Source organism: Triplophysa rosa, linkage group LG6 (assembly GCF_024868665.1).
Source record: "Triplophysa rosa linkage group LG6, Trosa_1v2, whole genome shotgun sequence".
NCBI lineage: Eukaryota > Metazoa > Chordata > Actinopteri > Cypriniformes > Nemacheilidae > Triplophysa > Triplophysa rosa.
In genome coordinates this window covers 27,273,831-27,288,835 of record NC_079895.1, presented here as the reverse complement: position 1 = coordinate 27,288,835, position 15,005 = coordinate 27,273,831, and the positions used below count along the sequence as shown (strand labels likewise).

The window sequence follows — 15,005 nt, the reverse complement described above, 5'->3', positions numbered from 1 at the left end:
GAGTGCAGAGACGTTAGAGTTTCTGATGGCCAGTCGGGACTGCTGTAAAATGTTCTGGAAGATCTGTGTGGAGTATCACGCCTTCTTCAGACTCTACGAAGAGCCCAGACCCAAACCCAAACCGGTGCTGTTCAGTCGCGGCTCATCCTTTAGATTCAGGTACTGCAACATCTCACGTAAAAGTGAAGTCGCCTCTGAATCAAATTGTAACCGCAATTGTTTGTAGATTTCATATTTTGTTTTCTAATGCAGTGCAATGTTTTTAAACGTGTGTTTTCTGCAGCGGGCGGACACAGAAGCAGGTTATAGATCATGTGAAGGAGAAGGAGTTTAGAAAACTGCCCTTTGAGAGGTGAGTCTGGTGGTCAGTGTTGTGATTTCTGTAAGATGTCTTTAGTGTGTGTACAGTGTGTTTGTTTTTCAGGAAACACAGTAGAGTTCGGTACAACGTCAGCACATCACCTTTACTTGCTGCCCTGCCAAATCAAGTCAGTGTGTCCACACGCACACATCTGTAAGAACCCCAGAAGACTGAAATACTGATGTCTGTCTGGTGTTTTTCTCTCTCAGGCCGGGAAGCAGAGCCGGGAAGGATCGTTTTTAGTAAGCTCAGAAGATTCGGCTGTATTGCGACCCTGCGGAAACTCGCCCCCCTCCACCCAGCACAACGGATGCGGCGATCAAACCTTCCACGTTCAGGAGGACATCAGACGTCAGGCCGTGGAGCAAGCAGGTCTGGCGTCCCGTGCGGCCAAAGGCAGCAGCTCGTCCATCCCTTATATCGACTGCAGTGATGCAGAGTTTAGTGAACATGAGGTCAGAGGTCGACTCAGCAGGTCTCAATCGCGCACGCGTGACGGCGCGTCCGACGAGCGGTTCGCCGCTCCCCGCTCGCATCAGCAAGACAGATACCTGGGCAAGTTCAGACCGAGAGAGTCTCCGCCACTTTCCCCCGTAAGCCCCGCCCACAGCTATCCCAGCCCCTCGTCCCCGAATCAAAGCGCTAGCTTTTTCGAGTCGCCGTTTTTCGGGAGCGGAGCTCCAGTACGCGGGCCGCTTCACAGCACACTGCTGGATGAGCTGGCCGCTAGGAGTCCCATTAAGCACTACACGGGCACCAGGAGCCTGACGTCTAGCCCCGCCCCCTCCTCTTTCCACAGGACCGGCTCGCTAAGCCACGCCCAGTATAACGGACACGGCGGGCGGCGCTTTAATTCAAAAGCGGGGCTCCGGGAGGACAGGGGTGGACTCTTTGGTAGCTGTTCTCCGCTCATGAATCGTAAGTCCCAGAACTTGGAAACAACCGCGCGCGTCTCGAATCAGCCCCACACCCCCGTTCTCTCGCGTTCCGAGCGAATGGCCATGTTAGAGCGCAGGATGCTGGCCAACGGGCTCACGCCTCCCGGTAACGCCAATCTGAAGCCGAACTCCCCACGTCGCCGCTTTGGCGCGGTGCAGATGATTGACGGCTCCACTAGTAGTGGAACAGATACCAGCGACTCCGAGGAGGCGGAGACTACCGGCTCCTGCAGCCAATCGCTGGGGTTTGAAAACCCTTGTAGCTCGCCCCCCCTCCCCAGAAACAAGTACTCGTTCGACAGTCTGCAGCTGGATGAGCTGGATGATGAGGGAGGTGTTAACCTCAGTGATGAAGAAGGGATGCAAGTGTTTAGCTGCTAGCATCCTCGCGTTGCGTGTCGGGTTGCCGCTCAGAGGTTTGTCTTCCTGAGTGTCACAGGGATGTAACGATTCACCGTGAGCCGGTTGAAAATCGATTATAATGTGTGAGGATTCAAGCCGGTTGAGATGTTATTTGAATCGCAATACACGTTTTAAACAGCAGGGGCCGCTGTGTTTACTGCAAACTTGGAAAACGTGGATATGCAGATATTTCTTTAATGTAAAAAAGATGAAAAGCACAGACAAAGTCTTAGTTTGTTTATTTTAAAGAGACTTTCGTGTTACTCGTTTTTAATTTGTTTTCAAATTGCAGTTTAGGTTTGTTATTTGACATAAAAGTTATTTTTATTTTACAAAGAAATGTGCAGCATTTGAGAAATGATAAAAGGGCAGCTGTTCAATTTCGAATGCGTCTCAACTCATTTTGTAAAAATAAACCGTGAATGAATCGTATCGAGAGATCAGTGAGTCGTTTCATCCCTAGGCCAGATGTTTGTCGTTGAGGGGGTCGAGTGAATTTTGTAGTGCCAAGTTCCACACGGAACCCAAATGCACACAGTGCTGATGCTGTAATCGAGGGGTGATGTCACTCAACGCTGCCTTCTTAAGTCATGAAACAGAAGCTTTTCTCTCAGAAAGTTTTTCAGTAGTTTGAATGTATACAACGTTGTCATCGCTTTGTGGGACAGTTTTCCAGCTGGATTCTAATGGCCTTTAATATTAACAACCAAAGATGTGGGAGGTTTGTTTGCGTTTGTGACCCAGAATAGACCGGCCGCTCATTTCTAGGCTGTGATGCATCAGTCCACAAACATGACACGACCTGCGGTGATAGACATGATGGCGTTTATGTGCTCGTTCTCTAAATCTAATGAGATTTAGTGTTAGTTCAGTTGAGCTGATGCTTGATTTTAATAGAGAACATATTCTGAGGCCTTCAATGTCTCGTGACACCATCACCTTTTTTCAATAAGTTTTTCTAATAACGCTAGAAACGTTGATAGGAATGATTGTGGTGTTTTTAGAAGCATGTATTATAGGATGAGAATGAGGTTTCTTAACCGTCGTCGTTTGTACAGCTCGTGCGCTCGCACTCGTTTTTAGCTTTGACATTTCACGTCTCTCTCTGCCTCAGACTCCGTGTTATCTGTTCTGATTTGACAAAGCAACACAGATTTGGACATTTTGCATTTTATAAAGTCTTTGCATGATTTTGTAGGTAGTTTATGAATAATATACTGGATTGATTGTGTCAGAACTGTAATGAATGTATCTGTCAGTAAGAGATTATTTTAAAGGAACAGTTCACCTAAAAATTCTGTCGGTACCCTCCTGTCATTCTGAAGCCCCTTGTCGCTCTTTCGTCAGTGCGTGGTTTCCTCTTAATGTTCGTTTTTTTCATCAAACAAACGCATCCAGTCACTGTGAACTCCACAAATGACAAGTGTGTAAGAATCAAACTGAAATGTAAATAATCTTCTAAACATCTTCTCCGGTTTGCCATCTTGGGTTGAGATGCACAGCAGGTCTGAATGGTTTTGAACCATTCTTCCTAACTTTGGTTCCTTCCGTGATTGAAAGACAGTCAGACGTGTTAGGAATGACATGACGCTGGTAAACGATGACAGAATTTTCTCGCTGAACTGTTCATGACAGCTTCTGTATCTCCCTCATTCACACTCACGGGTGTTTATCCATCAGCGGGGATTAGAAACCGTTTTATTAAGGATTATGATGTTTAGGGAAAAATTCTTAAAGCTTTTTTATAGCTTCAATTTCCTGAAGTGTTTCTAATCCCTGTCTGTCTCTTTGATCACTGTTGCCTGATATTCACCTTTTGTTGTACACTTAACCTGCTTTTCTGCCCTGTCCGTTATTGCAAACTGCTCGAGCTTGTCACCCTTTTCATGATCAATAAATGCTTGTCATGTTTTCTGCTGGCGTTCACATGAAACACTAACAGGCTTTTTAAACGTTGGGTTGCATGTATTTCCCCTCTCACACGGCCCTGACCTCTGGAGAATGTTCACACGTGAAGATGCTTTTGAATGTGACCTGTGAATGATCATCTGCTTTTGTTCACACAATGGATCTGTTCAGTGTGAGTCTCGCCACCTGCTGGTCATTTGTGTGAACGACACGTGAGGATGTGTTCAGAATGGACTACTAGCCTTCTGTTTAATTCAAGTATATGAAACCGTGCAGAACTACAGAACATCACGCACCGGGTATCACTTTGGATGTGATTATTGTGCGGTTTTAATCTCTTTTTTTATCAGACCAAAAGTTAAAAACGGAGAAAACATTTGATCATTATTTTTGGAGAGATGTCAAGAGCGTGTCAAATTGAGCTCAGATTTGTTGACTCAAATCCAGGTGATTTGATCTCTACGATCTTCATTCATTTACACCTCCAGACTCTTCATGTGTTTCAACAAAGAAATTTTAGGAGAAACATTTGAGACTTAAATGAAGCCCAACTTCATCAAATCTGAGCAATAAGAATAGATTTATACAGGTTTTCATCACACTGAACATGAGCACGTTGCATTGTGGGATATAAGTTGAATAGGTTTTGATAAACAGACTCTTCTGAACATAGCGCTTTATTCTCATTATTCTGATGTTTTCTGCCTGATCTTCTGCCGCTCTGTATGAACCTCATAGATGTATTTTGTGCACTAGTGTCAATAAAGCTGCCCTTGGTCTTTCCAGACTGAATTGTTTTGAAGGCTTCTAAAGCTGTTCTTTTTCTGTCTGTCTGCATGTCTCACTGTCTGTCTGTCTGTCTGTGCATCCTTTCATTTACAGTATGTATTTGTGTGTTGTACACGTATGTACACTACTAGTCAAAGGTTTACACGTACCCGTTTCATTTTTAATATTACCCGTTTATTATTATTGGTGGTGCCATTTTGCACATTTTAAAATAACAGAGAAGCACCTTATTCAAAACGTAACAATTAAAAGTATGGTTATCAAAAAAATGATAGATGTTGTCCATAGATGACTTGACCGTACTGTATGTGTGGAGATGTGTTTTAACTGTTGTGTTCAGTTCTGTGAGACCCATTTTCAGTGTTGACTAAAGATCATGTGATTATCATTTTTTTAACCTAAGATATTTCTATTTTTTAAGATAAACATCTGTCTTTCGCTCATATCATAGAATTTTGTTTAGTATGTTTTAACAAGAGAGAAAAACGAATAGGAGCTTTGCTAGGATTCATCCGTCACCCATGTCTTTGTTGCTTGTTCTCGGGATAAAGTCTAAAGACTAAAAATGTGAAGTATTTGTCCATACATTTTTGGCCGTATTGATTGTAAAACTGAATAATGCTGTGAGTCCATTGGGTGAGGAACAAAAACCTAAACGTCACACAAGAGTTCAACTGTATAAGAGTCCTTTCTTTGTCGACTGCTTTTCATTCACTATGTTCAGTTGATTCTTTAATGTTTTATTTTGTTTAATGTAAATGATTATTCGTAGGTACTTTAGATGTTTGTCAGTGAACAGTAAGGGAGTTTTTGACCTGTAGCGTGCGCATCATCATTAATGTTAGTGCTGGCGTCTGTGTTTCATTGATCGTGACCGCAGTGCTCAGAGGAAACACACCACATGATGTCGGGCAAGTTAAAGTTTAAACTGCAATCTTTAGAGATATTAGAGAGACGGACCAGACGCACACACATCTGTGATGACAGTCAGTGATACTCACATTTGTGCGTCTAAACACACGTGTGGTGATGGTAATTATGAGATGATGATGTCATGACGTCTGTGTGCCTGTCGTCCTCAGAGGTCACGCGTGCTCTGGTGACTTTAGTGAACGGTCACGCTGAAGACTGCAGAGCTGTGACCCCGTCACCCCTCATCTCACCTCTGCTGAATGACACCGCTGGCAAACACATCCACGAGGACGATGACAACAGGAGGCAGGTGAGAGAGACCATGTTTCAAGTACGTTGGGATTCTGTCATGTGTAATTATGGAGCTAAACATGCTGTGTGTCATGATGATGTAGGCTGTATGGGATTGAATATGTCTTAGGTCAGGTTAATGTTTAAGTCCAAATAAAGGCTGTTACATTTCAATCATGATCATTCAGTGAAAGAAACACACACAACATCCAGTGAGCTAACGGTGGGGCATGTTGTCACACTATATGCAGTTGTAATGTACACTACCGGTCAAAAGGTTTTGGACACTTACTCACTTATGTGTTCATATTTTAGAATAAAAAATAAACTCATCAAAATTATGAAATAAAAGAAAAGGAACTATGGGTATTATGTTGTAACAATACAATTAAAACGTGTTATATGTGATGATCAGTGTAGTCACCCTTTGACTAGAATTTGCAGAGATGTTTTCTCAAGCAGCTTCTTGAGGTCTCACCCGGAGATGCTTTTTAAACGATATTAAAGAGTTCATCTGTTCTGTGCTCTTATTCTTCATTATTCAGTCAAAGTCATCCATTTCAAAAACATATTTATTCAATCAAATTTGAGTTGATCTTTTTGTCTACTAAACTAATTTCAGACATTTAAGCGTACACATTCAGATCAAAAGTTTTCACTTTCACTTAAGTGTCCAAAAACTTTTGACTGGTAGTGTAGGCCTTTGAGACAAATGTGTGATGACACGATGATGAAGATGTGTCTGAAGGTCAATGTTCCATCACGTGTAAAATTGTGTGTGTGTAGATGTGTCCTGCAGAGGAAGCATACTTCATTACTAAAGAGCTGTTAAACACTGAGAGAACTTACCTGAAGGACCTGGAGCTCATCACTGTGGTAAATGATGAACACACACGCACACACCTGCGGACATCTCATGTGTCCTTTTAGCCCTCAGCGACACACTGGATATTCAACAAAGACTGAGGATCAGGTTTAAAGAGCGCTCTCTCTCTCTCTGTGTCAGTGGTTTCAGGCAGTTTTGGATAAGGAGGAGTGTGTTCATGACTCTCTGAAGAAACTTCTGACCTCCACATATGAGCCTCTACACAAACATCACACACGATTCCTGCGAGAGCTCCACGAGACCATTTCACTGTGGTGAGAAACACACACACACACACACACGCACACACACACACACACACTCACACATGAATATTATGGAAGCATATTGGTTGCTATTTTCAATTTGAAATGCAATCCGCAAAATGGCAATGCAATTGTGTATTTAAATATACATTTGAAATAACATATGTGCAACATTAAGTGCAAAATGAAAATAAAAATTAAACAAGAGCTGGAAGCAGCGCCACTGGGGCCAAGCACACACTTTGCCCAGTGTACCCAACAAACCCAGCCCACACTTCCCCCACATGCCCACACAGAGCCCACACTTCCCCCAGTGTACCCACACCTCCGCCAGTGTACCCACAGCATAACCACACGTCCCCCAGTGTACCCACAGCATATCCACATGTCCCCCAGTGTACCCACAGCATGCCCACACTTCCCCAAGTGTACCCAAAGCACGCCCACACCCATCCCACACTTCTCCCAGTGTACCCACAGCACGCCCACACCCATCCCACACTTCTCCCAGTGTACCCCCAGTATGCCCACACTTCTCCCAGTGTACCCCCAGTATGCCCACACTTCTCCCAGTGTACTCACAGCACGCCCCCATTCCAGCCCACACTTCCCCCACATGCCCACACACGTCCCCCAGTGTACCCACAGCATGCCCAAACCCATGCATTTTCATTTACACACTGTAAATACAGCTCGTTGGATGATTATGAATGATTATGTTAAGATATTGACTAAGACAACAAATACTGAATGTGTTTATGATGAAAACGTGTATGTGCAAGCGATTTAACGCTTTTATCATCTCTGCAGTCGTACGTGTTTTCAACACCTCAAAACAACACACGTAACGAGCGATGCTGGCTCCGCCTTCACACAATGACGATGTACCGGAGCTCTAAATGCATTTTCAAGTCCACCTTGAATTTTGCAACACCCAACGTGCTGTGTGTCAATGAAAATGCAATCCCAAATGTTCAACCTGTTAATGTTAATGCATTTAGGGAAAATATCATTTGAATTTTCATTTTGCTACAGTTTTGCTTGACTATCTTAAACATATATAATCAATCTGGGGAATGCATTTTCATTTTCATTTTGCAACTTAAAGAGCGTTAAAAATACCCATTTAAATAACAAACTAGTGTAGGAACTGACAAATGTAGTTGATATAATTGAATTTGTATTTTCATTTTGCAGTTAATGTTGCACATACGTTATTTCAAATGTATATTTAAATACACAATTGCATTGCCATTTTGCGGACTGCATTTCAAATTGAAAATAGCAACCAATAGGCTTCCATAGAATATGAGGCTGAAATGGAATTTTACATTTGGATTTCTTGAGGATACACGAGTTGCCAAGAGTTTTGATTTCCAGCATAAAGCATCTCTGTCAATAATAATGAATGATGGATCAGTGTGGTCAAGCTCCACATGTTTGTTGTTGTTGACTTTCAGTGGTAAACACATTCTGGTGTCATGAATGATGGCCGTCTGCATGGTCTGACAGTGTGATGATGTTTGTGTGATGTGTTTTAGGGAGGCGGGGTCACATGAAGACGTTCAGTGTGCAGCAGACCTGCTGCTGAAGCTGATGCGGGATGTGAAGGTGCTTCAGCGTGTGTGTGTGTGTGTGTGTGTGTGTGTGTGTGTGTTGTTGGTTTTTCTGAGTGGTGTTAAAGAGCAGTTGTTTGTGGCGTCACAGTCTCTCTCAGCTGAGCTGCAGATGACATCAGAGTGTGTGTGCGCGCTGGAGAAAGCGTGTGCTGCGTCTCACAGGATGGAGTGTGTGTGTCGGGAGTTTGAGCTACAGAAGGTGTGTTACGTTCCACTTAACGTCTTTCTGCTGAGACCTGGACATCGCCTGCTGCACTACACACAGATCCTCGACTGACTCTGCAAACATTATCCAGAGACGCACGCACATCACACACGCTGCACAGGTGAGAGACAACACTCGTCCTGGCCAGCGTCCTCCAGACCTTTATATTCCCCCTCACAACACCGTGGACAGAAATCTTTACCCTCACTTTTGCAGAAATCTTCATCTTGAGTTGTTTTTAAGTCACATCTGTTCTGAACGCCCCGATTTCTCTCTTTAGAAAACTCTAAATGATCACATTCAAAAGCATTTTTCTACAGTTTCATAGTAGTTTTAATCGAATGAATGAATACTGTATGTTGGCAACAAGACTTACAAAACTTAACATTCAAGCATACACAAACTGAAAGATGTTTAAGATCATGAGCAGCATTTTCAGTGTATAGTGTTTATGTAGTTTCATATGTGTGTGTGCGTGTGTTGTAGCTGCATTGGCTGAGGTGTGTGAGTTGGAGGCGGAGCTTCATTCTTCTCTGCTGGACATTGAGAATCATCAGAAACTCTTGGAGCTTCAGAAGGATGTGACTGGTGTTCAGAAGGTGTGCGTGTCTGGACGTCAGCTCATCAGACTGGGCTGTCTCAGTAAACTCTCGGGGAAAGGACTTCAGCAACGCATGTTCTTCCTGGTGACGTTTCACTACACACACACACACACACACACACACACACACAGAGATGTGATGGATGTTGCTCTGAACGCTCTCTTTCTGTCTTCACGTGGAGTCAGTTCGATGACGTGCTCCTGTACAGCACTCGTGGGATAACATCAACCAATCAATTCTCAGTACACAAACAACTTCCTCTACGTGGAATGACGGTAAGAGCATGACATCTGACCGAAGCCTGTGTTGATGTTATTGACTGACATGAGAATCCCCTCCTGACGCGCGTGTGTTCAGATCCGGGAGAGCGAGGACGAGTGGGGCGTCCCTCATTCCTTCACACTGATGGTTCAGCAGCAGTCACTGGTGGTCGCGGCATGGTAACTCACTGTAAAAGTAGACTTTTATCTCATGGCTCAGTATAGTATATAATGTTTTATTCATAAGTTATGGATTAAAGCAATAAGCTGTGTGATGCAGTGGGTTACAGTGCATTTTATACGACGCAAAGGGGAGTGCCTAAAACCCCCTCAGCTGTAATAAAATGCACTGTAACCCACTGCTTCACACAGTTTATTGCTTTAATAAAACACTCATTCCATATGCGTAGCAAGGTTTAATAAAATAAAGTAAATAAAGTGATATTTAGGCTGTGTAATGCGTGTAATCAGTCGTTATAAATCGGGGTATTTTATAACGGCTTAGAACTCGGCTCAGCCAATCAGAATCAAGGACCGGAACTGACCGTTTTATCATTTATTTTTTACATTTATACTACAATATCTTTCATTTTTATTAAGACGTGATCTTTTTTTATGATTTTCGTTGCAAGATGTTATCATAGTGTTATTATTTTCTATCATTTAAAAGAGAGTAAAACTTAGTCTAAAGTATATTATAAATCACTTCATTATTAAAAATAATGTCATGTGATTTAAAATCTCACATCATCATCATCTCTGTGATTGTCCACATACACTCTTGAAAATAAAGGTGCTTAAAAGGTTCACAGCGATGCCATAGAAGATCCATTTTGGGTTCCACAAAGACCGTTCAGTCAAAGGTTCTTTAAAGAATCATCTCTTTCTTACCTTTTTATAATCTAACACAGTAGTTCTCAAACTGGGGGCCGTGGCCGCTGGGGGGGCCCGAGATGGATCCAGGGGGCCAAAGATTTTGTGGCACTTTATGAAATATAGAAATTGATCATAGATTTTATGCAATCAGACATCAGAAAAATAAGACCACCAGACAAAAGAATTGATGTTTCAGCATTGTATAACCGAATATGTTTTTGTTTAAATAAAAATGTTATATTTAAGATTATAATTCTTTATTTGGGGGGCCGCAAAGCGATGCACTCTACACAAAGGGGGCCTTACAACTAAAAGTTTGAGAACCACTGATCTAAAGAACCGTTTTTCGCCACTAACAACCCTTTGTGAAACAGAAAGGTTCTTCGGATGTTAAAGGTTCTTTATGGAACCATGTAGACAAAAATGGTTTGTCTATGGCATGAAAGAACCTTTTGAAGCACCTTTATTTTTAAGAGAGACTGGCGTGTGTGAGATAACGTGTCATAAATAGATTTTAAATTGAATGGATTCTGTGCGTCTCAGTTCAGAGTCAGAAATGGAGAAATGGATGGAGGATTTAAAGATGGCAGTTGATCTGGCGGAGGAATCTGACCGACTGACTGCTGACTTGCTGATGTCTCATAAACACATCAGTAAGTCACACATGTTTACATCACACGTGACTGGAGTGCTCTACCTGTATAGTCTAAAAATAATTGATAATACATAAAACAATAAATTCCTTTCAAATCCTGCAGTACGTATATTTAGGAATATTATAGGTAAAATGCGTTGAGAACGTTGTGTCTTGTTGAATTGACATTTGCATATAAATGTATTGAATTATAGCTTAACAAGAGTAAAAAATAAAAGATGTGTCGTTTGTCTGAGGGTGTAGTTCAATTGGTCTCTTAATTTCCCAGAATCCTCTGGGGTTTCAGAAGTGGAGTCTGAGGATGATGTTGGCGAGTCACAATCGTCTCTAGTACGTCATGGCAACAGCTCGGCAAACACGCTTCACCGTGGCAACACTATAGTACACGTGTGTTGGCATCGCAACACCAGCGTTTCCATGCTGGACTTTGGCATAGCATTAGAGGTACCAGCCTTACATCTGCCCTGTGTGTGTGTGTGTGTGTGTGTGTGTATGTGTGTGTGTGTGTGTGTGTGTGTGTGTGTGTGTGTGCGTGCGTAATTCATATTAAAGTGTGTTAAAGCCGTTCATTGTGTCTGACAGAATCAGCTCTCAGGGAATCTGCTCAGAAAGTTTAAGAACAGCAACGGTTGGCAGAAACTCTGGGTGGTTTTCACCAATTTTACTCTGTTCTTCTACAAAACACATGAGGTAATACACGTATGTTCACGTGCACAAACCCTCACGCAGCAGATCTTTCCTTCATACTTCTTAAAATATAAAATTGTGTTTACTTTCTACATTTCTCAGATGTGTGTGAAATGTCTGAAGTCCCGCTCACTTCTCTCTCTCTCTCTCTCTCTCTCTCAGGATGAATATCCATTGGCCAGTCTGCCATTGTTGGGTTACTCGGTAACTAAAGCTGGCGAGTCAGAAAACATTCATAAAGATCACGTCTTCAAACTGCATTTCAAATCTCACGTCTACTTCTTCAGAACTGAAAGCGAATACTTTTTCCAAAGGTACTGCACACTGTTTCAGCTGCTCACACACTTCTTGTAAAAATCAAACACCCCACAATTGTATGAATTGTTTCTTCATTGTTATAACTAATTGAACTGCTTATTCACATTTAATTCTGTCCTCATATTGCTGTAGCTGCTGTTTCTATAGTCTTGTAACAGTATTCGGGACCTACACTTTCTCTTTATGAATCAAATGAAACGAATAGTTTTGTAGTTGTGCAGTAAAACATTTCACGGTATGTGTAGAAGCTTGTGTTGGTGTAAAAGAACTGTTCATTGTCAGTGAAGTCAGATGTAGTGTTAATGCTAATGTTTAGTGTTGCATCATTGCAGTACTGATTGTAATGTATTGTGCTAACATTAGATTTGTGATGTGTTTTGTGTAGATGGATGACAGTGATCAGAAGTGCTACAGTCTCTGCCAGCAGAACCCGCTATCTGAACCGCACAGAACCAGACTAAACCACACAGAACCCTGTATCTAAACCACACAGAACCCTGTATCTAAACCACACAGAACCCTCCATCTGAACCGCCCAGAACCAGACTAAACCACACAGAACCAGCTATCTGAACCACACAGAACCAGACTAAACCACACAGAACCAGCTATCTGAACCACACAGAACCAGACTAAACCACACAGAACCCTGTAACTAAACCACACAGAACCCTGTATCTAAACCACACAGAACCCTCTATCTGAACCGCACAGAACCAGACTAAACCACACAGAGCTCAGTATCTGAACCAGCTATCTGAACCACACAGAACCAGACTAAACCACACAGAACCCTGTAACTAAACCACACAGAACCCTGTATCTAAACCACACAGAACCCTCTATCTGAACCGCACAGAACCAGACTAAACCACACAGAGCTCAGTATCTGAACCAGCTATCTGAACCACACAGAACCAGACTAAACCACACAGAACCCTGTAACTAAACCACACAGAACCCTGTATCTAAACCACACAGAACCCTCTATCTGAACCGCACAGAACCAGACTAAACCACACAGAGCTCAGTATCAGAACCAGCTATCTGAACCACACAGAACCAGACTAAACCACACAGAACCCTGTATCTAAACCACACAGAACCCTCTATCTGAACCGCACAGAACCAGACTAAACCACACAGAGCTCAGTATCTGAACCAGCTATCTGAACCACACAGAACCAGACTAAACCACACAGAACCCTGTATCTAAACCACACAGAACCCTCTATCTGAACCGCACAGAACCAGACTAAACCACACAGAGCTCAGTATCTGAACCAGCTATCTGAACCACACAGAACCAGACTAAACCACACAGAACCCTGTATCTAAACCACACAGAACCCTCTATCTGAACCGCCCAGAACCAGGCTAAACCACACAGAGCTCAGTATCTGAACCAGACTAAACCACACAGAGCTCAGTATCTGAACCAGACAGATGACAGAAACCTGAACAAGCGGTCAACATGTATCTCTTTCTGTGTGTGCGTGTGCGTGTGCGTGCGTGCGTGTGTATGTGTGTTTTTATGACCGTGACTTTTCTCATACTTGAACAAGGTCACATGAATGACAGTACGGGGGATATCACCACTTCACTTCTGAACCTTTAAATGATCTGATTGATCCGCCTCTGGCTGGTGTTGAACACCTGGTTTTATCTTTGTGTTTGTTTATACAAACAGTGAATGCTGTCAGACGACATTGGTTGGTGAAGGTCCTTGTGCTTGTACTCTGAGACGTAACAAATGGCAGTTCCGGGCGAGTCACCACCTGGAGAAGTACTGAGATCACCGGTGTGGCCTTCAGCAGCGTCACTGCTACACGTGTAAAGTGCCTGACCAGTGATCCTATCACACGATCTCTTAACATCAGCGGTGCTACATCCACAGCATGGGACAGAGACGGGAACTCTGTATTCTAGGTGTTTGGGAAAACTGAAAGCAAAAGTGTTATTAAAGGTTCAGATGGAAACAGAGAGGTGGAATTCCCCTTTAAACTGGTGACGCTCACACACAGGTGCTTTTTTTACTCTAAATGTTTTATATTTAATTACGCATTCCTGAAATTCACCCATAAGTGTCCCCTGAGCGCCTGTAAAGGACATGTGTCTGTTTCAGTGCCATACTTTTATAGTGCAAATGTTTGTAACTTTAGCAGCTGAAACCATGACGGCTTCCAGAAGAAGCCTGCGTGCCAAAACCATTTCAAGTATTTCCGCGTCCATTGAACAATATTAGGACTTTAAAAGAAAAACATATGAAGTACATTTTTTTTTAAATGTAAATTGCAACAAACTATTTATATTTATAACATGCCATGAAGAGTGTAACACTTCTAAAAGGAACTTTACAGAACCACATTGTCTCTCCGCATGTACCATCTGATGATGAAGAAAGAGGGATGTTTTGTTGTGTGCTGCTGTCATTAAACTAAGAAACTTTACACACATTGTACATGTAAACACACAAATGTCTGACTATTAGTACAAAACTCAACTGTACGTTACATGTTATTTTAGTCCACATGTGAAGTAAGCTTTATTTGAGCCAAAACACTGCTAACTGAAGTGAAAGAGAAAACATTTGAAGAGAAGTAAAAGCAATAAAACCTCCTTCCAGAAACTCGTTGAGTTTGTCTAGTGGCATTTTTGCATCACATTGATCAACAGATATGATAACGATTGTATATTTCCTGTAGGCTATAGACAAACACATTTTTAAGAGAGAGTAACAGATGTAAGTGTTTTACACGGGTCAGCTCGTGTTTTACTACAGTAAAGAGGATGTGCATACACCCCTGATGAGCTTTAACACGCCGGTAAATGTCTCTCACGACTGACTCTGACACCTTAATGATGATTAATACTCGTTTGACGATTAAGGTTAGAATAATCAAGTAATATATTTTAAGGTTTGAATGTTGTTAAGACAATAAAATTACGTTTATTCCCGGTATTCTGTCGTCTACGTACTGTATATGTAGACTAGTCGATCAAATCCTACTAAGGTGAAGGCTCAGGTCATGGATGGATTTATCCTGGTGA

At 42.4% G+C, this 15,005-nt stretch overlaps 1 protein-coding gene across 1 annotated transcript in view; it reads left to right on the top strand.

Moving 5' to 3' along the window:
• LOC130555356 (FERM, ARHGEF and pleckstrin domain-containing protein 1) overlaps positions 1-14,583 on the top strand; it is a 16,275-nt gene extending 1,692 nt beyond the window's left edge. Inside the window, 17 exon segments of the mRNA XM_057335485.1 lie at positions 1-159; positions 284-352; positions 425-488; positions 571-733; positions 5,481-5,620; positions 6,388-6,477; positions 6,608-6,741; positions 8,274-8,343; positions 8,440-8,677; positions 9,043-9,242; positions 9,344-9,433; positions 9,516-9,598; positions 10,838-10,947; positions 11,218-11,393; positions 11,532-11,639; positions 11,799-11,950; positions 12,340-14,583. The exon segment at positions 1-159 is cut by the window's left edge and continues 8 nt beyond it. Coding sequence (XP_057191468.1) covers positions 1-159; positions 284-352; positions 425-488; positions 571-733; positions 5,481-5,620; positions 6,388-6,477; positions 6,608-6,741; positions 8,274-8,343; positions 8,440-8,677; positions 9,043-9,242; positions 9,344-9,433; positions 9,516-9,598; positions 10,838-10,947; positions 11,218-11,393; positions 11,532-11,639; positions 11,799-11,950; positions 12,340-12,415 — 2,122 coding nt within the window. The 3' untranslated portion in view covers positions 12,416-14,583.
• The last annotated feature ends 422 nt before the right edge of the window (positions 14,584-15,005 follow it).